The following is a 22,439-nucleotide window of genomic DNA, read 5'->3' as shown; positions in this document are numbered from 1 at the left end:
GGGAGAGATGTGGCCTGGGGTGAATGCCTGGCCTAGGGGAGAGCCCAGGTGACCAGATAAAGAGACATGGAGTCCCACATTCCTGGGACACACACACACCCCGCCACCACCCAGCCGTGGCTCTGTAGCAAGGAGGGAAATGTATGTATGGATTTGGGGAAATTTCTGCAGCATCTCTTTTTAACATGCAGTGTATATCTCTTTTTCACACAGGATTAGCAAATGAACTTTTTCACATTTTTAGGATTGATAGGCATTGTCAGAGCTGCCCGAGGTCCCAGCTCACAAAGGACCGACGCCAGTTCGTTGTTATATACAAAAGTCTTTATTGAAGTTCAGTTTCGATTTCAAAGCCGCGGCGCGCAGCTCTACGTCTCAAACTCTAGACCGCTGAAGCTCCGTCTGAATCTCCTCCCCCCAGACACCAGTTTAAGACTCTAGCCTTGCTCCACCTCTTCCTTTGCTCTTTCCTCCTCTGGGTCCGTCTGTCCGCTGGGGTCTTGCCCTTTCTAGACTCTTCTGACGCTGAGTCCCCTGAGTCTTCCCCCTGCCTCCGGCGGGCTTTAGGACCTGGTTCCCAATCCGGGTTTTCTGCTGTCCCGCGCGCCTGTACATTCGAACTTGGCGCGCGCGCCCAGCCGGCAACCTTTCTCCTGACCGTTACACTGCTCCTGTCACTGCTTCCCCCTTCGGGGAGGCTAGCTGGACCTGACTTCCCCTCCGTTCCCTCACTCTCCGATAGAGGCGTGGTCATCCCTGACTCATCTTCTCTCCCTGCTGGAGGAGACGCTGGCCCTGATACATGGGACTCTTCCCCCCCACTACGCTCTGGTGGGGGAGCTGGTCCTGATCTCCCGCTGCTGCTTTGGGAGTCCCCGCTGGCCCCTTGCTTCTGGTGCATCCCCCCTGGGACCCCCCTTGCCCTGGCCCTCGGCGCCCCCCTCTGGGAATCTTCTGATTCGCTGGAGAAGCTCATGGAATTTCTCGTGCCCCTGTCATACTCCCCTACGCTGCCCTCAGATTCTTCCCCTTCGCTCTCCATTTCCTCTCTCCCCTGTGCCTCTGTTCCTGAGCCCCTGACAGGCATCATAAAAGTGGTTTTGTTTTAGAGGCTTGACAAACAATAAGGCTTTTTCCCCTTGGAGAAATAGATCAGTTCTCAACATCTATTTTACAATATTACAGAACCATTCCAATCACACAGGACACACTTTGGAAACACCGTATCTCTGTATTAAAACTGTTTATGGTGTAAAGCTCAGTGATGATATATTAAAGATTATTGCTGGCTGTCTTGGTTTCATATTTTTTTACTTCTTCCCTACTGCTTCCTCCCTCTTTTTATGCAGAAGGTAAGTTTTTCTTGCAAGTTTGTCTTCCTTATTTACTGTTTGACTTTGTGCTAATGAGTGAATCCTTTCATTTTGCTGTTTGATGGTAATAGATCATATTGTAAAACCTCATAAGGAAAAAGACTGAGCTGCAAAGATAGATTTTGATATATGTAGAATGACTCATTTGTAGCTTAGGGCCAGCTTGCAAAGTTGGTAAATCTGCAATCACATATATCATTGGAATTGGATAGAGAATTTATTAAGATACAAAACATCTAAACCTAGAATTAATTATTAGTCAAATAAGAAATATGTATCTTGTATTTCCTATTTTCAGAAGCCACATGAGATAAGAATGACAAAGTACCATGCATGTTGAAAGGGCCGCAGAAATTACTATTAATATAACAACACAGCAATTGTTGTATATATGTACCAGATCAGCTTATGGTTATCAGTATTTTAAAAGAACGCATAGATTGAAAACCTATTTTTAATGTTGAATGTTTATTAATGTGCATTCTGGCTTGAATAAAGAAAGCTATATTGTATATTTAGGTTTGCCAACATCCAAACTCACGGATGAGGGAATGGGGAGCAGAAGCTTTAACGTCTCTCATCAAGGCTGGGCTGACATTTAACCATGATCCTTCACTTTCTCAGAACCAGGTAAAATAACGCTCCAGGAAATTAAAAAATATTTTGGAAATTATGCTCCATAGCAAGCAGTCGTCGTGTAATTTATATTAATTGTCAATAAGAATCAGAAGTTATTTTCCACAGTTCTGTGCATTGTTAGCTACGTAATGAATATATAGCTGGAATGTCTGTGCTTCTGGAATTTCCCATCTTACATAGCTGACTTGTAGGAGTCAAGGCTGATCTTCCAGCCAGTAGAAGTGGCTGCTTGTTGGGCTAAATAGCAGTGCTGTCCTATGTGTGCTGATTCAGACCTAAGGGGCTTACTCCTAAGTTAATCAGTGTAGAACTGGAACCCCAGTATTTTGTTACAGTAGCTTCATACCTAGCTAGGTAGGTACCAGAACAGTATCCCAACCTGGAGGTTGTAGGGTTGCTTCTGTTTCTGTTTCTTTGTTCTGCTCACTATTTTTTACAAGATTCAGCACTACAATAAACAGGAGGCTTTATTGCAGAATGGAGGTTGTGGGGTATTAGGGGAGTCAGGTCGAGTAATGATGAGGCAATAACCCAGGCATCTTGTGTGGACTTTTCACTGTATATGAGTAAGCAGCAGGAGACACAGACAGCTGGTGGCTACTAGGCAATTACATTTTCCCACTCTTTTCTCCTCTCTTCTAACCCTTTTGGCATAGGTCTGGCTGCAGCTACACTTCTAGCGATGATATGCAAGAAAAGTAGCTGCTGGCCAGGATCTTTTGAGTTGAGGCAGCTGGCAGTACTACCTAGGCTGGATTTAGGCTGGAGACCACCTGATGTAGAATTTCAGTGTTTCGCTTTCTGACCCTCCGCAGCTGCCACTGGTGTTCAATAGGTCCCTGCCTCCCCACTGAGCTTGTCACTTCTGTGTATGATGCTGTTTAGCTTCAAGATGCTTTAGTAACTAAAGTTCAGTCTCTGCTTCCCTTTTATTTCTAGAGACTTCAGTTGCTGCTTCTAAATCCACTGAAAGAACTGTCAAACATCAATCACCCTGATATTAGGCTCAAGCAACTGGAATGTGTGCTACAGATTTTGCAAAGCCAGGGTGACAGTCTAGGGCCTGGGTGGCCCTTGGTACTTGGAGTCATGGGAGCAATCAGAAGTGATCAGGGGTGAGTTTCTTGAAGCCAAGATGCAAACATTTACTATTGCTAATCTTCATTGCTGCTTCCGTTTTTTAGGTCACTTTGTGGTACTGGTCCGTAGTCTTAATTTTTTTATAATTATTGCACCAAATTATTGTGCAAAATATAGTAACCTCATTCCTAGGGTAAGAAGTTTTTTGTGGCTCTAGCACATAACTAAAAAAATTAAATATTCTGATGTCCTCTAAGCTTCATCTTTTTGCACCTAGTGTTTATATGAAAAGAAAAGCTGCTTATTTTCACCCAAACTTTATAACCTTTTAGCTAATAATCTCAAATATAAACCTTAAATGTATTTAGTGCATTGCAGTTTGTTTTTGCTTCTGTAAAGTGAATGACCTATGCCACACATACAAGACATTGCATGATGGTCATATGAAAGTCGAAGAGAATGGTGGTATTACATGTGACAAGCCATTAATGTGTAGACTTGCCAGTTCCATACAGCTTGGTGGTAAAAGGTAAAGGACCCCTGGACCATTAAGTCCAATCAAAGACGACTATCCAGTGCGGCGCTCATCTTGCTTCAAGCTGAGTGAGCTAGCGTTTGTCCACAGACAGCTTTCCGGTCATGGGGCTAGCATGACTAAACCACTTCTGGAACAACGGAACACCGTGATGGAAGCCAGAGCACACAGAAATGCTGTTTACCTTCCCACCACAGCAGTATTTATTTATCTACTTGCACTGGTGTGCTTTCGAACTGCTAGGTTGGCAGAAGCTGGGACAGAGCAATGGGAGCTCACCCTGTCATGGAGATTTGAACTGTTGACCTTCCCATCTGCAAACCCAAGAGGTTCAGTGGTTTAGACCACAGCGCCACCCACGTCCCATAATTTGGTGGAGGGGATTGGCTTCCTTGAGCATGTTAAAAATGGACAGGTCTGTATAGTAAGCAGCTAAGCACAAAGAGTTTGACTGATGCAGAGCTACCACGTATCTAGTTGAATCTATCAACTGGGCAATCGTCTGTTTGGTATTATGATATTTTATGACCATTTGATAAACCTAGAAAATTTTGTTTTGCTTTGTTAATAGAGAGTCTCTAATAAGGACTGCATTCCAGTGCCTACAGTTGGTTGTGACTGACTTCTTGCCAACGATGCCATGTACTTGCCTACAGATTGTTGTAGATGTTGCTGGAAGCTTTGGGCTTCACAATCAAGAACTCAACATTAGCTTAACATCAATTGGTCTCTTGGTGAGTGTTTAGTTTAATCCCTAGCTGTGAACCTTTACTTTCTAATGTTTAGCATTATTTCGCCTAATTTAACAAAGAGATGGACTTTTAAGTAAATGTGCAAAGGACTGCTCTCTAAGACTTGGACTGCATACACACACCATACATTTAAAGTGCATTCCCCCCCCCCCAAAAAAAAGAATCCTGGGAATTGTAGTTTACCCCGTCAGAGCTACAACTCCTTAACAAACTGAAGCTCCCAGGTTTTTATATTTCAGATATTGAGAAATACAATTCCTGATTCATTGATACAAAATAGAAGGAGTTGGTGTGCAAGTTCCAGAAAACATATTCTATGGTGTTGAGATTTTTTGAACTGATTGGACACAGCTTTCAAGAGAGAGTTAAGTGTCAAGTTCCATTGACTTTTGGTGTAATTTAAGCCAGTTCTACTTTCTCTGGATTGTGCTTATTAGTTAGAATCAGGCACCCGGTAGGAAAAGCTGAGTCCATTGAGATGAAAGCTAAGTCTTTCTTTGGAAAACTAAAGTATTTCAAGTAACAGGTTCTGTCCTGTATAAATTAATAATGAGCACAACTGTTCTAAGACCTTCTTGCCAGAAATGAGTAAGAGGAGCATCAGCATGACATACTTTAAGTATTATTTTGTCCCAAATAAAATATGGTTTATCGTTAAGTGTGCAGCAGGATTGAAATTGTAGCCCAGTCTTTTATTTATTGCTTGTTCAGGATTATAATTCCAGGTCAACCAGAATATGTTCTTAGCTGTAACCCCTTGCTGCTGGATGCATTCATTCATTCATTTACACTTGTTCCTTTATTTTTTTTAAATGAAACCCAAAGCAGCATCAAAGAATTAAGACAACCTCGCTGTTTAAAGTAGTATTTAAAACCAGCTACTATAAAAACCCCATTTAAAAGGGAACTCAATTTAGCACTCCAGCAATACTTCTCAAAACCTTCCTGCATAAAAATGTGAAAACTAGCCAGCAAAACTAGTACTAGCATGGAGCTTGGCACAATTTTTAGGGTAATTAGTTCAACAGGATGGTTGCCACCCTTCTCTGTGCTCTGTAAATATAATTTATGAAGATGCATTCTTTGTTTTTGCAGTGGAACATTTCAGACTATTTCTTCCAAAGAGGTGAAATTATTGAAAAAGATCTGAACAAAGAGGAAGCATTGCTACAGAAGCAAGCAGAAGAAAAAGGAATAGCACTGAACCGTCCTTTTCACCCAGCGCCACCCTTTGACTGCCTTTGGCTGTGTCTGTATGCCAAACTGGGGGAGCTCTGTGTAGATCCACGGCCTGCCGTGAGAAAGAGTGCTGGGCAGACCTTATTCTCTACAATTGGTGCTCATGGAACTTTACTTCAGCACTCAACGTGGCACACAGTTATTTGGAAGGTACAATACGAAAACCATGCATCTTAAAACAGTAATATCACAACTGTGTCTTATCCTAGTTGTATTTATGTGTGTTTGGTATTCTTGTTTTTCAGTTTCGATTATCTTGGCTGCAATGTATAATTTACTGCAAGAGGAAATCGCCCTATTCTCTATTGGTCCTTAGTGTCCAATCCATTTTTTTGACTTTCTGCCAGCTTTTGCCAAGTAATTCAGTGGGTTTTAGCCTTTCCAGACATATAACCTACTTTAAAATGCAACTTGGGCTTCTTAATAATTTGCCTTATAGATGTACAACTTCCTTCTCATGCATAATCTATTTTTCCTTTCTGTCTCTCTTATCCTAACATTCATGACATTCTGCTTCATGTGCATCTTAGCTAAGATGGAAGCTGTGCAGTTTTTGAAAGATGTGCTTCCACATTTTCTACAAAGTCACTGATATTGGAACACACCTTTATGAACTCCCATTGCAGTCAGTGTCAGGCATGTTGCAGCAAATACTTTTTGAGAAAACATAGTGGAGTGCTTGTCAGTGCAGACTATTTTAAGTGTGGTTGTGAACTTCCAGGTGAACATGGTGTTGAAATATACTGATACTTCTGAGCAAACATCTATAAGCTTAAAATGTTGGTGTTGGTAAAGTTAAGTAAACTGGAATCTTTCACATACTTCGCCTGAGGCCCACATTTTTGTTTATTTATTTTGTAAGCTTCAGTTGCAAGAAACGGCTAGACTATTAAGTTCTGGAATGCTTTGTTTTATAGGTTCTGTTTCATTTGCTGGATCGAGTGAGGGAGTCATCTACAACGGCTGATAAAGAGAAGATTGAGTCTGGTGGTGGCAATATCCTCATTCACCATTCAAGAGATACAGCAGAGAAACAGTGGGCTGAAACATGGGTGTTAACGTTGGCTGGAGTAGCTAGAATATTTAACACAAGGAGATACCTGCTACAGTCCTTAGGTATAATGTCGTCTTTGCATGTTTATGGCCAGTGAATATTTTTTACTTGGGATGGGGAAGATCCCACAGTTATAGGTTGATTTTTTTTTATTTATTAAGATTTGTATCCCACCATGCATCATAAAATAATCTCAGAACAGGTCACAACACACCCTCTGCTGCCTGGCCTCCTAGTCCTGCCTTTTTATAAATACGAAAGTATTTTTAGCTTTTACTCTGCTTTAGTTTTTTCGAATGTGCTATTTTTGTAAGTCACTTTGAGTTACATTTTGTAAAAAAAAGAAAAGCAGTAAGTGCAAATAATATACTGCATATTCTGTAACCAAAGATCATAAATGCTGCCTTGTAACAGTGTGTTCTTGGTTTTATAGCACACCTATCCTCTGATTTCTCCTGCTGAGCTTTTTTCTTACGATGTATCGTCATAATTATCCCACTTACTAAAAGTCACTTTTAAAAAGGAGAAGGGGGGGGGCATGATAATGAAATGGACCACTTTCTGAAACTTCTTTTTCCCCAACAGGAGATTTTTCTCAAGCTTGGGATGTCCTCCTTGATCACATCCAGTCAGCTGCACTCAGCAAAAACAACGAAGTTTCTCTGGCTGCTTTGAAAAGCTTTCAGGAAATCTTACAAATTGTGTCCCCTGTTAGAGAAACTGAAAAACCTGACACACCACCTGCTATTAATATGCCTGTGCCTGTCCTCATAGGAACAGTGACTGCCACTGGCCTTGGAAGATCTTTTATGAGAACTGATTCTATAGGAGAAAGGATTGGAAGGTATAATGTTGCGGAACCTCCTGTAATAACAGATGAAATTGAAGACTTGAATCTTTGGTGGGCTGCCTGGAACAGCTGGTTTAGGATTGGCTCAGAAAGCACAAAGCCTCCAGTTTCTTGCGATAAAATGACTTTTATCCCCAGCCAGCCTTTTCTAACAGCTTTAATACAGATATTCCCAGCCCTTTACCAGCACATCAAAACAGGTTTCAGTATGGACGATCTCCAAAAATTGGGTGTTATTCTACATGGTGCAGTTTCTGTTCCAATCAGTTCAGATGCATCCCCTTTCATCCTACCATCATACACGGAGGCAGTTCTAACAAGTTTGCAAGAAGCGGTTCTAACAGCTTTAGATGTCTTACAAAAGGTAATAATGTAGTTTTTAAATTCTTTCTGAAAGGCAGACACGCAACTTCATATTGCCATCTATAATGTGAATTGGTTAAATATTGGTAGATATAATTGGCAACGGTAATAGTTTTATAAGGTACTTTTGCTCCTTGAGAGCTTCTTCCAGGCCTGTCTTTTCTGCTTGCTGCAGGTTTCTTCCTGTTCAAACGTGACTTCGGCAGATTACATTTGCAGTTAGGTCATCTTCATAAAGTTGTTGAAACAGATGTTCATACACAATTGCAGTGAACCAAGAATAATTGTGTATGATATTTTAAAGAAAATGCCAAAGTTGATTATGTGAGAGGTACAGGTGGCTTATGGGTTAAGAATCAGCAGCTGATACTTTCAGCCATAAGCTTTAAGGCTCCCTTTACACAGAGGATCCCTTGGAAGTCAAGACAGAGCCACCAGCAGCCTTTTGATAAAGAATTAGCCATACTCATATGAAGAAGGAAGGAGTATCATGCTAAATGCAGCAACCATTCTGTAGCCTCACTGTGGTGCCACTTATTCCACTCAATGTGCATAGAACACATCGTATTTATGTTTGCATTGCGGTGTGAGGGGGTTGGAAAGTTATTTCAAGTAATAAATATAGAGGACACAGAGACAAAGAAAAATGCCTACTTATAGGAATAAGCTCACAGTAATAAATATCATGGGGGGATGCAGGTAGCACTGTGGGTTAAACCACAGAGCCTAGGACTTGCTGATCAGAAGGCTGGTGGTTCGAATCCCCGTGACGGGGTGAGCTCCCATTGCTCAGTCCCTGCTCCTGCCAACCTAGCAGTTCGAAAGCACGTCAAAGTGCAAGTAGATAAATAGGTACCACGCCGGCGGGAAGGTAAACGGCGTTTCCGTGCGCTGCTCTGGTTCTCCAGAAGCGGCTTAGTCATGCTGGCCACATGACCCAGAAGCTGTACGTCGGCTCCCTCGGCCAATAAAGTAAGATGAGCACTGCAACCCCAGAGTCGGCCACAACTGGACCTAATGGTCAGGGATCCCTTTACTATTACCTTTAATAAATATCATGAGCTGGTTGGTAATATTGAGGAGAAAGCAGTGCACTGAGAAACAGGAGAAGCGAGTTTCCATCACTGCTGAACCAGTTGCTGTGCAATGTGATCATTTTGAGACGCCCAGAGTGAAAAAAGATGGCAACCCCTCATAGGAATAGTTTATTTCCCACTGGTCACACACTACTATAAGTCTTACTTGTGGACTACATAACACTGTGAGAAACATACTTTATAAGTATTGAATTGGTGTCTAACCTGTGGAAAAGGGAGACGTTGGAGTGTGTGTGAATTTAATCCACTTCTTTTGATGACATCATGTTATGCCATTGTCAAGGACAGTGAAGTTCTAACAAAGCATAGGATTCAGACTAAGCTCTGCTCTGCACCTGCAACACCCTGAAATCCACTTCTTTTTTGTCACATGCACTGGCATCGTGTACCACCATCACAACCATAACATTATATAAGATTGTATTTTACGCAGAGTGGAATTTTAGTTGAGTTCCCATCTGTTTAGTGTAATTTAAGGATAAGATTGTACTGAGAGTTCTTATTTGATCTTAATTTTTTATTAAGGAAATCATTATTTTTCTCCTTCCAATAAAGTACAGCAGAAAAGTTGTCCAAATATAAACAGTTAACTTATTGAACCTCACAATAATTTCATAATTATCTGTCTATGTATTTCTAATAGTATAACCAAATCAGTAATTTTTGATATAACTGTAAAAACTACTCTGGAAATTTATTATTCCAAAAATGAAACCTTCATCTGGTTGTAGATATTAAGATTATACCAGCAAGAATGAGTCTTTCTGCAAAAAACATGATTTAAATCAAGTCTTACTGACTCGTGATTTACATCAAGTCTTACTGACTCGTGATTTAAATCAAATCCACCCTGGCAGAGCAGTTACCAAGTTAACCCCAGCAATTGATGCATATTTTCTGTTATAATATTACAGAACACCCCTTCTGAACGCTGTTGTCACAGTTCCACAGACTGGAATGCATCCAATGTATGTTTTGTGTGTGCTAGTTAGTAGTTTGTTTGTTTGTTTTTAAAGATATTTATTAAGATTTTACAAATAAAGAAACATAGGTAATAGAAAGATAAAACAGACATACAACAAAACAAAACAAAATACATCTAAAAAGAAAAAGAACAATAAAAACATTTTAAAAAAGGAAAAATCCAATTTTTAACTTAATAATTCTATAACCCTCTTTCTTGACTTCCTCGCATCTCCCTTTTTTGTGTTCCCCTTTACACAATCGAGTTCAGCAAATCCTTACCCTCTTTCAAACCTCATTTATAATTATATGTTTCAACCTATTATGTCTCCAATTTTTCTTCTCTTTCGCATCAATTTTATATACCTTTGACATAATATTTCTCTGGTCTTTCCCCTCTTTTCTTTTTAATCATTTTTGCATACTCCTTTTAACCATGTCACTAATGCCATATTATCTTTATATCCAACATCATTTTAACATTCAAACATTTTACAATGCTTCTGTAAATAGTCTTTAAACTTCTTCCAGTCCTCTTCCACCGACTCTTCTCCCAGGTCTCGGATTCTGCCGGTCATTTCTGCCATCTCCATATAGTCTATCACTTGCATCTGCCATTCTTCCAAGGTGGGAAAATCTTGCGTCTTCCAATATTTTGCGATGAGTATTCTTGCTGCTGTTGTTGCGTACATAAAGAATGTTCTATCTTTCTTTGGCACCAATTGACCGACAATGCCCAGGAGAAAGGCCTCTGTTTTCTTAAGGAAGGTATATTTAAATACCTTTTTCAATTCATTATAGATCATTTCCCAGAAAGCCTTAATCTTTGGGCACGTCCACCAAAGGTGAAAGAATGTTCCATCAGTTTCTTTACATTTCCAACATTTATTATCAGGCAAATGATAGATTTTTGCAAGCTTGACCGGGGTCATGTACCACCTATAAATCATTTTCATAATATTCTCTCTTAAGGCATTACATGCCGTGAATTTCATACCGGTGGTCCACAACTGTTCCCAGTCAGCAAACATAATGTTATGACCAATGTCTTGTGCCCATTTAATCATAGCCGATTTGACCGTTTCATCCTGTGTATTCCATTTTAACAGCAAGTTATACATTCTTGAAAGTATCTTATTTTTGGGTTCTAACAGTTCTGTTTCCAATTTTGATTTTTCCACCTGGAAGCCTATTTTTTTATCCAAATTATAGGCCTCTCTAATTTGATGGTAATGCAACCAATCTCGCACTTTATCTTTTAGTTTCTCAAAACTCTGCAATTTCAATGTGTCTCCTTCTTGTTCTAATATCTCCCAATATTTCGGCCACTTGGCCTCCATATTGAGTCTTTTCAGAGCCTTAGCTTCCATAGGTGACAACCACCTTGGGGTCTTGTTTTCCAATAAGTCTTTGTATCTTCTCCAGACATTAAACAACGCTTTCCTGACAATATGGTTTTTGAATGCTCTATGAGCTTTAACCTTGTCGTACCACAAATATGCATGCCACCCAAAAGCATTATTAAAACCTTCTAAATCCAAAGTGTCAGTGTTCTCAAGAAGCAGCCAGTCTTTCAGCCAGCAGAATGCTGCTGATTCATAGTAAAGCTTAATGTAGTAGTTTGTTGACCCTTTCTTCATGCTTCGGAAACTAAATGCCCACAGCGTCTCAGATTCTTGTAACACATGCTTTCAAATTGTTGACAGTGTGTATGTGTGTTGTGGCCAGGAAGAGAGATACTTCGTAACCAAAATCAAACTTAATCATCGTCGCAGCAAACAGAGGTTGGGCTTGATGGCCTTTAAGGTCCCTTCCATTTCTATCATTCCATACAATATATGGCCAGAACCCTCTTGTTTGTGTGCTTATGCCATATACAGTGGTACCTTGGGTTACATACGCTTCAGGTTACAGACGCCGCTAACCCAGAAATAGTACCTCGGGTTAAGAACTTTGCTTCAGGATGAGAACAGAAATCGTGCAGCAATGGTGCAGCAGCAGCAGGAGGAGGCCCCATTAGCTAAAGTGGTACCTCAGGTTAAGAACAGTTTCAGGTTAAGAACGGACCTCCAGAACGAATTAAGTTCTTAACCCAAGGTACCACTGTACTGTTGATAAGAATATAAGAAGAGGTCTGCTGGATCAGACCAAAGTCCCACCATCTAGCCTAGCATCCTATTCTCCCAGTAGACAACCAGATGCCTCTGGGAAGTTTGCAAGCAGGACCTAAGTGCAGCAGAACTCTCCCCACTTGTGAGTCCCAGGAATCGGTATTCAGAGAAATACTGCCTCTGACGGTGGAGGTAGGACATAGCAATTTTGGCTATCAGCCTTTGATACACTTCTCCATGAATCTGATTCTTTTAAAGCCATCCAAGTTTGTCATTCTAACTACATCTTGTGATAGCGAATTCCATAGTTCAGCCAGCTGCTTTATGAGGGAGGTAATTTCTTTTATCTGCCCTGAATCTTTTAAAACGGAGCTTTATTGAATGGCCCTGAGCTGCATTATTGCGTGCTTTATGTTTCTAGAAATATTAATGCTTTCGTTTTGCTTCTTATAGGCCATATGTGTGGGTTCAGAAAGCATGCAAATAATGTATCCTGCTATCTTTGATCAGTTGCTGGCATTTGTTGAATTTTCCTGTAAACCACCGCAATATGGACAGCTAGAAACAAAAAACATTGCAAATGCAAAATACAATCAGGTGAGGTGTGTTGAATTTTAGCAGTCTGTTTTTTAGGTCAGTGGCTTCCAGATATGATCAGCTTTGCATGAGTTATTTAAATGCCATCATTTTCCTGCATTTGGACATTTGTGTTATCAACTAATTTAATAAATGTTTGCTGGTTTTTCATTTCAAGTTCTTTCCTTTTTTTTCTTGTTACCTTTCCATTTTGAGACTGCATTCTATTAGAAAAGAAAACTATACATTTGTAGTGAAAACTAGCAAAATAGATCTATATTAGCCTAACAAAATTGCTTTAATCAACCTGCACTCAGTTTTGCATTCTAAATTTTCCTGTTAGGCTCTCTTTTCATTCTTCTGTTTTGTGATACCATTGCTTTGAATGCATTTACAATACTAATCATACTCAACAGAAGAATGAGTCATCAGAATTTTAATAGATACTGTGTGTATGTGTATTAATTTTCCCTTATTCTGTTTATCATGCAACACAATGGAATCACAATAGATACAACTGTTTGCACCGGTGAGTTCAAATTCTTTAAAGATTGTGCTTAGTGTTCTTGCTGCATAAATTGCAACATTTCACTTGCTTAAAAATTACTTTTAAATTTCAATTGTGCACCCCTATTCTCAATTCTGTATGTGTGAGGGCTTGGAAGATTTCTTTTTGTAAGTTTTTCATGGATCAAATAATTTTCCTTGTGGAATTTTCAAATTTTTTTGCATGGCATCAAAATAGGTCCATTGCAGGATTTGTTTTTTTCAGATAGTCTTGTTTCTCTACATGCACTGATGTCCCAATCTTACTTTTCTAGGCAGAGTGGGTAGCATTGAATTATGTACCATTTGCTGAGAGGTCTTTAGAAGTTGTGGTAGACCTGTACCAAAAGACAGCTTGTCACAAAGCTGTTGTAAATGAGAGAGTTCTTCAAAATATTATCAAGGTAAATATTCATATATAAATTTTAAGATAATTCTTTAATTATAGTTCTTCTGCTCTGAGGTTAGCTTGTGGAATGGCTCTGGAGCACTAAGAGTGATTGTATTTTGATTTTAGCAATAACCATTTTGTGTTACAATAATTACTGTCCATAGATATGTTCTGCAGAAATTTGGGTCAACTTTGACAGTTACCCATATAGTTGGTGCTTGGATTCTTTGTTTTAGTCCCTTGCACACTGGAAAACAATGCCACTGTTGGAGACTAGACTATGGTAATCAGAAGCAAGAGGACTAGGGTGTCCTAGTACTAGTGTAATTGAATAAAATCTGCAGTTGGCTGGCATGTAATGACTAACCTCTATCACATTTAGAAACACATTGCTGGGTTTATGTGACATTTGTTTTCTTCATGATTCTGTGTATATATATTCACACACAGACATTTATAGATATATAAATAACGATGATAACCATGGATTTCCTGCTGGCATCGTCAGGTTGGGCTCTTGCTGCACCAGGAACATGAAAGCAGGAGAAGAAACTCTTGGCGATTAGATGGCTCCCAGTCAGTTTTTGCTCCTGCCTAATGACAAAGCAGTCATGGCACACACAAACTGAGGGAAAGGAATTGGCTGTGACTTCTTGATTTCAAACATTACCATTTTTTAAACATTAAAAACATTTCAAACATTACCATTTTTTAGTAGGAATGCACAGTGAAAATTTTTTACCCCAAGAATAGTATTTGAAATTTCCACATGTGCAAACCAAATGAAATGGCCTGTGTGGATTAGCATTTATATTCATTTTGAAAATGGGTTTCTATCAAATGTAAGACTGGAGTATTTGGAACTAGACAGTAAAAAGCATTTTAGTATTATAAAATTCCCAAAATTTGTCTATTTCCATTATTATTGTTCACTGTCATGACACTCCCGTCTTCCCTTCCGGTCCTGTAATGTTTGCATGGGGAAACCCAGGTGGCCACTTTTGCTTCTTTTTCTTTCTGTCCTCCTTGCCTGCAGGCACATTCTTTCTCTATTTCTGTATTTGATCTGTACTTTAAGTGAGCTTCTTTCTTTGTGTTACAAGTACAAAAAATAATAAAGTGCACATTTCTTTCTTGTACACCTTACTGTTCGACTTACGTAAGCATACTTATTTTTGCAGACCTTGAGAATGCCACTTAGTTTGAAGTATGCTTGTCCTTCAGAAAGCACCTGGAAGCTGGCAGTTTCTTCTCTCCTGAAAGTTCTCTCCATTGGCCTGCCAGTTGCAAGGCAGCATGCTTCCTCTGGGAAATTTGACAGCATGTGGCCAGAGTTAGCCAACACTTTTGAAAACTTTTTATTTACTAAAAGGTAAAGTGCAACTTCTTGTTTGTGTGGGATTAAAGACAGAGTGAAGAACACATCTGATTTTATTATTTATGAAATTGGCTCTTAAACACCTCTGTCTTAGAACACTTGATTCTTCCTCAAACTTTGGAATGGTTCCATGACTAGGAAAGTGCTAAGTCGACACAGATGCAAATTATGAGAATTAACACCATTATGTAATTTCCTAAATTATATTACCTTATGAAAACTTTGAGGCTCATTGTTTTTTCCCCATTCTGTGTCACTAAAGCAGAGCTTTCCAAACCCTGTGCCGCAACACATTAGTGTGCCGGCGTGTCGTGCGAATGCTTCCTGCCAGAGTGGTGTAGTGGTTAAGAGCAGTGGACTCTTAATCTGGGGAACCGGGTTCTCGTCTCCGCTCCTCCACATGCAGCTGCTGGGTGACCTTGGGCTAGTCACACTTCTCTGAAGTCTCTCAGCCCCACTCACCTCACAGAGTGTTTGTTGTGGGGGAGGAAGGGAAAGGAGATTGTTAGCCACTTTGAGACTCCTTAGGGTAGTGATAAAGCGGGATATCAAATCCAAACTCTTCTTCTTCTTCCTCCCGGGGCTGGAAAGGGATTAGTTTAACCTCTGGTTTGATAGTAAAACTGAATTACTGTGTCATGAAATTATGCATGTCTAAAAAGTGTGTCACCAACATGAAAAGTTTGGAAAGCTCTGCACTAAAGGTTCTCAAAAGCTAGATGGGCATGTGTACTAAAAACTTTGTAGTCTTTAGCTGGTGAATATAGGCTGAACTGGTCCAACAAATAAGGATGAAATAGCAGTACTGTACCAATAAGTGAAACCTAATATTGAGTGTTTCTAAAGTTTTTGGCTCTTACACTATAGTGAACATTCATGCCCAAGAAGTCTGACTATTAAGCCTTGTTGAGCCAAGCATATGCTGAGTCACAATTTCTTAAAACTCCCCATGCAGTGGGAAAGATGTGATCAGCTGACAGTTAGACTAGTGTCAGCAGAAAAGGAAGAAAAACAGTTTTCAGCTACTCCTCTTCCCCCTCTTCAGTCTCCAGCCCTCTTTCTGCTTCCAAACTGGCTCCAGAGGGTCACCCAGCTGTCTGTAATAATTGGGGTGGAGGTCTGCAGTGCAGAGAGAAGGAATTGCTGAGAATTCTTTCTCTCTCTATTTTGCTGACAGAAGCCTGGCAGCTTAGTATACCATTACATCATATTATTATTATTATTATTATTATTATTATTATTATTATTATTATTATTAGACCCACTATTTTTATATCAATATCCCACTGTTCATTTTCTGTTTCACAGAAAATGAATTTAAATATTTAACTATGGCCAGCACAGTGTTTATGCAGTAGAAACATAACATAATGTTTGGGAGATGGTCTTGCCTTCTGTCTCTGCAGGCACACAGTAGTTTAATTAGCCCTTTCAATATACCAGATAGTTTGCAATAGTTACCTAAATTGTGATAAAGGAAAATTCTGTGCTTGTCAAATTCTGTACTTGACATTTTGAAAAACAGTGAGAGGCTCTCTGAAAAGTCAGAATAATTATTCCTTGTTTTGAGATGCAAAAAGACATAATAGCATTCAACAGTGTTGTGTTCTGCCGTGTGTCTTTGTCTCACTTGAAAGCTGAAAAGATAGGGATGTATTATTTCATTTATAGTAAGTGCAAGAATAATCTGCCTTCAACTGTCCAGTTTAATATACTAAGTTGATTAAGCATGAAATGAAACAGGAAGGTATAAAAAGAAAGTTTCCGCAGTAAATGTCTTTTGACTGTGTGGTTCAGTGCATGATCTACTCTTTCAAATCCCGCTGCTGTGTGGCTTACTGGATATGAGTATCAGCCTCAGTTCCCCATTTGCAAAATAAGAAAATTAAATACAATTTGCAAGTTGAAATATATAAGGATTGTAAACTATTTAAATATACTCAAATTGCTCATAAAGGATTTGCACACTGGGATATTTAGTATGGTCAAGGGTCTGAAAAGCTTCGTCCCGTGGTTCCTCATATAATATTGTGAATTTCATATATTAGTTGTTTCTTGTGAAGCATCTCAAAACGTTTTCACAACACAATAAAACATATAAAGCAATTGTGTGTGTGCGCACACACACAAACAAACAAATTGGTCTCTCAATCCCATATGTTAAGGCTATTCTCCATTTCCTTTCAGTTCCCCTCCAGATAATCTTTCTATTCAAGAGTTTCAGAGAAATGAAAGCATTGATGTTGAGGTGAGTGCATATTTCCTGTCAAGTGACTCAAAGTATTTGCTAGCAAAATGTTTAATTAATCAAAACTAGGTTATGTTATTTAGTTAATATACCAGGAACCTATTCAGGTAAGGATTAATGCACCTATGGGTTCACATTCAAGGTTCTGTTGATAGTGCAGGGAGGGTATAAGAGCCCAAAGCTTGCTCTTTTTCTTCACCCTAGACATGGGCCATATGTGTACAGATCTCATGCTAAAAAGGCAGAGGTTCTTTATATATATGTTTATATATGTTTGTTGACATTATTTATTTCTGCAACGGTGTCCAAATCTCCTGGGTATTAATGAACTTCTGGTGAATGACTTTTCAACATAACATTTATATGTTCTCATCTGTTATAGGTGGTGCAGCTCATCAGCACAGAGATACTGCCTTATGCTAACTTTATTCCCAAGGAATTTGTTGGTCAAATTATGACTATGCTCAATAAAGGCTCTATACATTCGCAGTCATCTTCATTTACAGGTATGTTAACCAAACAATAAAGTCGTATAAGGAGACACATGGAAGGATTCCTTATACATTAAACATTTGGCCTGAAAATATTAAATAGCATGTGCACTAGATGAATAATTAGGCACAGATAACACCCTTTAGATTAGTGTTGTTTTATTCTTTAGCACAGCTGAATAGTTCACAAGAGACTTATTTTTAAACGTGATTAAAATTGTCCAGTTTATTTGTACTTTTAATGTATATATTTATATGTATGTTATCTCAGATACAATTTGCTTTTGTAATCATTATCCTTTCCCATACGCTCTGTTACTCCAACATTCATTTAGAATAATATATTTCAATAAGTACGTTTAAATAGTTTTTTGTTTGTTTGTTTTTGACAGAAGCAGAAATTGATATTCGTATGAGAGAGGAATTTTCAAAGATGTGTTTTGAAACATTGCTTCAGTTTTCATTCAGTAATAAAGTGACAACTCCTCAAGAAGGCTACATTTCACGAATGGCACTTTCGGTTCTCTTAAAACGATCACAAGATGTGCTGTATCGCTACATAGAAGATGAAAGGCTAAGTGGCAAGTGCCCCCTTCCACGGTATGTTTTGTGTGTGTGTGTGTGTGTGTGTGTGTGTGTGTGTGTGTGTTTAAGGGAGCTGCTTATTTCTGCTTACTAAGGTTTGTATGTTGCTGTCCTCCTTAAGGCCTTTTTGTGTTGGGGTTCTCATGTGCCTTACCAGTATCTAAAAGAATGTTGTTACAAAAGCATTGGTAGCTGAAAGGCTTGTATATCTGTATATCTTGGTCACCTGAAAATAAGAATAGCTATGTCTTCTCGTTTACTACATATAATGACCATAACAAAAATATAACAGAATCTTAGTTGATTTGGTAGATACTGATGATCAGTTAAATATTTTTGACTAATCACCGTGAATTTGGCCACAGCAACTCTGTAAGAAGCATTCAAAAACAGAGCATGAATTTTAGCACCCAAAATGTAGTTTAAGGATAGGGAACCTTTTCGGCCTAGTGGTCCAATTATTTATCTCCCCCTACGCTCATGGGCCATATTTGGCTGGGTGATACCACTCCCACCTGTCAAAATTCACCAGTTTGGGAGATAGTGACCAAGCATGACTGAACTCAGTGCTCATCAGCTAAGATTTGATCTTCTGTTTGAATGGGAGACTTCCATGCCCCAGTGCCGATGTTGTTGAGGTACAGCTTCCACCATCCCTGGCCATTGGCCATGCTTTGCTGGGGCTGATGGATGTTGTTCAGCAACATCTGGAGGGACAAAGGTTCCCAATACCTGCCCTAATGGAAGCTGCTTTTTAAAATATCCCTTAATTTCCAAATGACGTGCCTGGGTATTGCTCATGGCAAAATTATTTGTATCCCTGCAATAGTATTTTTAAATTCCTAAAAATGATGTCTATTAGAAACAAGTGGAAACTGCAAAACAGTTGCAATGTGGGGTGTTCCTGTTCAGGCTTCAAGCTATCTAGTGATGCCTTCTAGGTTATTCCCCCAATTCAGTTCCTGTTTTGTTTTGTTTTGACCAGCAGACACTCGGCATTCTGTAGCTGCTGATAATACTCAGAGCTTTTCTTTTCTTTTTGCAAGGGGTGCCACCTTAGTCCTCGCTCCCCAATTGCTTGTACTTCTGCAAACTTCAGTTCCCCTGAGCATTTGATATCTGCTCCTTATTCTTCAGGGGATCCATCTTGGATGGAATCCTGTCAACATTCACCTGATGACGTCTCTATTGATATTTATAATACACTCGTACTTCATTCTGAAAATGAAACTAGATATAATCCATCCTAAAATGAGATGTCACAGTGAAAAGATAATAGTTTTAAGAATTCAGTTTTAGATTTTGTTAGAAATCATTGCAGAAATTTATTTTGCATAAGCTCAAGTTAATCAAATTTTCCTCGAACTTAAATTCACATCTGGTTTTGTTATTCCTTTTATAGGCAACAAGTCACAGAAATAATATTTGTTTTAAAAGCTGTCAGTACCCTCATAGATTCTCTTAAAAAAACTCAACCAGAAAATGGTAAGTAAAATAAAAACTGTGTGTGTGAAATATGTATCTTCATACGTTCCTCAGTGAGATGACCCCTTATAGTACTATACCATAGTCACCAACTATATGGGGCTCTGGGTGCCCAGGCACCCAAAAATTTTAAATAAAGGGGCCCAGCCACAGTAAAGGTAGCATGCCCCGGGCACTCACTGTCATGGGGCAAGGCGGATACACCTCTACCATAGAGTTTACTTGTTGAACAGTCTTAAATAATACTATGCATAGTTCTTTATATGTTGACTCATTGTTAGATTTGCCTGTACGTTTTCTAACAAATGTATCTCTAAGCAAGTCCTAATTTTTACAGCTCTTGGATACCACAGTAAAATGATGGGTCTAGGGATGCAATAGTCAATTCAGTCTGGTTGTTTTAGACTTCCGGAGTCCACAATCAAGTATGAACTGGCTAATGCTTCAAACTGTGCAAGCTTGTTTCATAGGAAGTGTACACATATTCTATCATTCAGATTGAAGAATCACAACTTATAAGGTTACAATCCTAGCCCTTCTCTTGAATAAACGGCAATCTAGCAAAGGAATTAAGATGCTGAGAAAACATATGTATTTATTGAATCTAAGCTGCAGTGGTCTTGGGTGAAACATACTGTTTTTCCTGTTACGTTTATTAACTGGGCTGGTATGAGAGGGCATCTGCATTTACCTTTTTGTTATTGTGTGGATGATGTGTATCTTTCTCCTCTTTACGTCAGGGTGGGGGACTTGAGGTGGAAAAATACTCTTTAAAGAATACACTATAAAATTACTTGCTTTTATTTTTTTACAGTTGATGCTAACACATGGGCACAGGTTATTGCTTTGTATCCAACTTTAGTAGAATGTATCACCTGCTCATCTTCAGAGGTCTGTTCTGCTCTCAAAGAAGCTTTAGTTCCCTTTAAGGACTTTATGCACCCACCAGCATCCAAGGTACAGAATGGAGAGTCCTGACCAAATTTTTGCTTTTCAAGAAAAATGCATCCATCAAACGAACGTTTGTTCTAATGTGAGACATCTTTGATGAAATCTCATGACCAGTACTTGGCAAGCAGTGTTGACCGCCTTTAAACTGTACTAACCAGAATTCTGTGATTCATATCACTTCAAGCTTGCATCTCAAATGTTTCTGGGTGAATAGCAATGCAAGCCTTTGACTCACTGACTGGAATCCATTTTAAAGTACAGTACTTGCTACAGTAACTTGAAGTGGTGATTGAAAAGTGGGCTTATGTACAGCTTGTTGTGTATGTGTTAATGATGTAATTAAGAAAAAAAAAAGAAACCTAATTCATTTGGATTTATTAGGCAGGTGTTTTGCACCGTTTTTTCAAGTACAAAATTGTACTAAAATTTTATGCAAGAAGGTACTGTAACATTCCACATTATCTGTAACCAGCCTTTGTAAACAAAGGGAAAATGTACTTGTGTGTATAATAAATCGTACAGTTCTGTAAAAAAAAAGTTGCATTTATTGTTTAAATTCTTTTTTAAACATCAATAATGTTAAAAGCTTGAAAATGTATTTATTATGAATACTAAGTTGTATGCTTGCATTTTTACTTAATATTTGCCTTCTTTGTTGGCAGATATGTTCATTCATATCTGATCATGCAGATGATTTTTTTCCTTTTCTCTTTTGGCATATTTGAATGTATCTTATCTGTGGCCAATGAATAACAATTCTGCTAACAGGACGTATGAATAAAGATAGTGGCAAAAATCTGTGAGCTGCCATGTTGAAATAAATGAATCTGCATAAGCAGAAAATTGCTGTGTAGCACTCAAAACACTACCATACCTCATTTCACTAAATAATTGTTTTACTGTCAGCCCTTTTTTGTAGCTCTGCTTTTTTAAAAACCCTTTTAGTTGAAATGTATATTTTTTCCAGTTTTGCCCCAAACAGCATTGGTCACTATTGTTGAATTATGACTAAAGCAAAATGATTTTTAAGTATCAGCAATATTTTACTTGTATTTCTTGTCATTGTTTCAATAATTTTAAGTGCTTTGTTTTGTAACGTCTTTTCAACCTGAAGAATAACTGTTCTACTCTTTGAGTATAATATGTGTGTGATACAAACCGAGAAGTGTATTTTTGAAGATAGTTTAGAGATATAGTAAACTGTCATGAAGTAAAATTGTTTGTTTCCCTTTACTATGAAGTGCCATGGAATGGGTATTTCCTGTAAAACCTCTTCATTGTTGCAAAGAAATCTTATCCCTAGGCCACACCACTTAAATTTTAGTCAGACCCTAATCTTGATAATACTGGAATATGTTGGATTGAAAGTTTTATTCTATTGCCCATTCTCTGCTGTGAGAACCTCAGCAAAAGAGTAAATTACTATGGAGGTGACACACTTTGCAAGCATGTCTGGTCACCTGCCACATAAATAGTGTCACAGATAAGGCACATGCCATTAACTACTATAATGGAGCCCTTTCTGTGCTCTTACCTCAGAAGCCACCATGGTTACTGTTCTGTGGTGCTTTGTAGACTTGCACCTTTTGTCATGCAACAGCCAAAAAGCATACTTGTATGGATTTTAAAAGTTTCAGTTTTTATTTCAGCAAGGTTGCATTAAATTGTTTTAAATATATAAGTGTTCTGAATGTAGTACAAATGAACATGGTAAAGTCTGCACTTACAAGCC

At 38.7% G+C, this 22,439-nt stretch overlaps 1 protein-coding gene across 6 annotated transcripts in view; it reads left to right on the top strand.

The window, feature by feature from the left end:
• Positions 1 to 21,923, top strand: part of MON2 (MON2 homolog, regulator of endosome-to-Golgi trafficking) — a 58,855-nt gene extending 36,932 nt beyond the window's left edge. For 3 of the 6 annotated variants that reach the window (XM_081877790.1, XM_081877786.1, XM_081877785.1), the window contains exons 21-36: positions 1,893 to 2,003; positions 2,952 to 3,127; positions 4,199 to 4,361; positions 5,475 to 5,768; positions 6,536 to 6,734; positions 7,258 to 7,886; positions 9,897 to 9,950; positions 12,510 to 12,653; positions 13,144 to 13,161; positions 13,454 to 13,582; positions 14,751 to 14,941; positions 17,135 to 17,195; positions 17,578 to 17,701; positions 18,079 to 18,286; positions 19,674 to 19,756; positions 20,571 to 21,923. In XM_081877790.1, the coding sequence (XP_081733916.1) occupies positions 1,893 to 2,003; positions 2,952 to 3,127; positions 4,199 to 4,361; positions 5,475 to 5,768; positions 6,536 to 6,734; positions 7,258 to 7,886; positions 9,897 to 9,950; positions 12,510 to 12,653; positions 13,144 to 13,161; positions 13,454 to 13,582; positions 14,751 to 14,941; positions 17,135 to 17,195; positions 17,578 to 17,701; positions 18,079 to 18,286; positions 19,674 to 19,756; positions 20,571 to 20,734 (2,748 nt within the window). In that variant the 3' untranslated portion in view covers positions 20,735 to 21,923. The remainder of the gene's footprint in view (positions 1 to 1,892; positions 2,004 to 2,951; positions 3,128 to 4,198; positions 4,362 to 5,474; positions 5,769 to 6,535; positions 6,735 to 7,257; positions 7,887 to 9,896; positions 9,951 to 12,509; positions 12,654 to 13,143; positions 13,162 to 13,453; positions 13,583 to 14,750; positions 14,942 to 17,134; positions 17,196 to 17,577; positions 17,702 to 18,078; positions 18,287 to 19,673; positions 19,757 to 20,570) is intronic. The other 3 variants (XM_081877787.1, XM_081877788.1, XM_081877789.1) reach the window with 3 other exon arrangements.
• Positions 21,924 to 22,439: the final 516 nt, after the last annotated feature.

Source organism: Podarcis erhardii, assembly GCF_964252035.2.
Source record: "Podarcis erhardii genome assembly, chromosome: 10".
In the NCBI taxonomy this organism is placed as follows: Eukaryota; Metazoa; Chordata; class Lepidosauria; order Squamata; family Lacertidae; genus Podarcis; species Podarcis erhardii.
The sequence above is the reverse complement of the archived record's forward strand: the minus strand, read 5'-3'. Positions and strand labels throughout refer to the sequence as shown.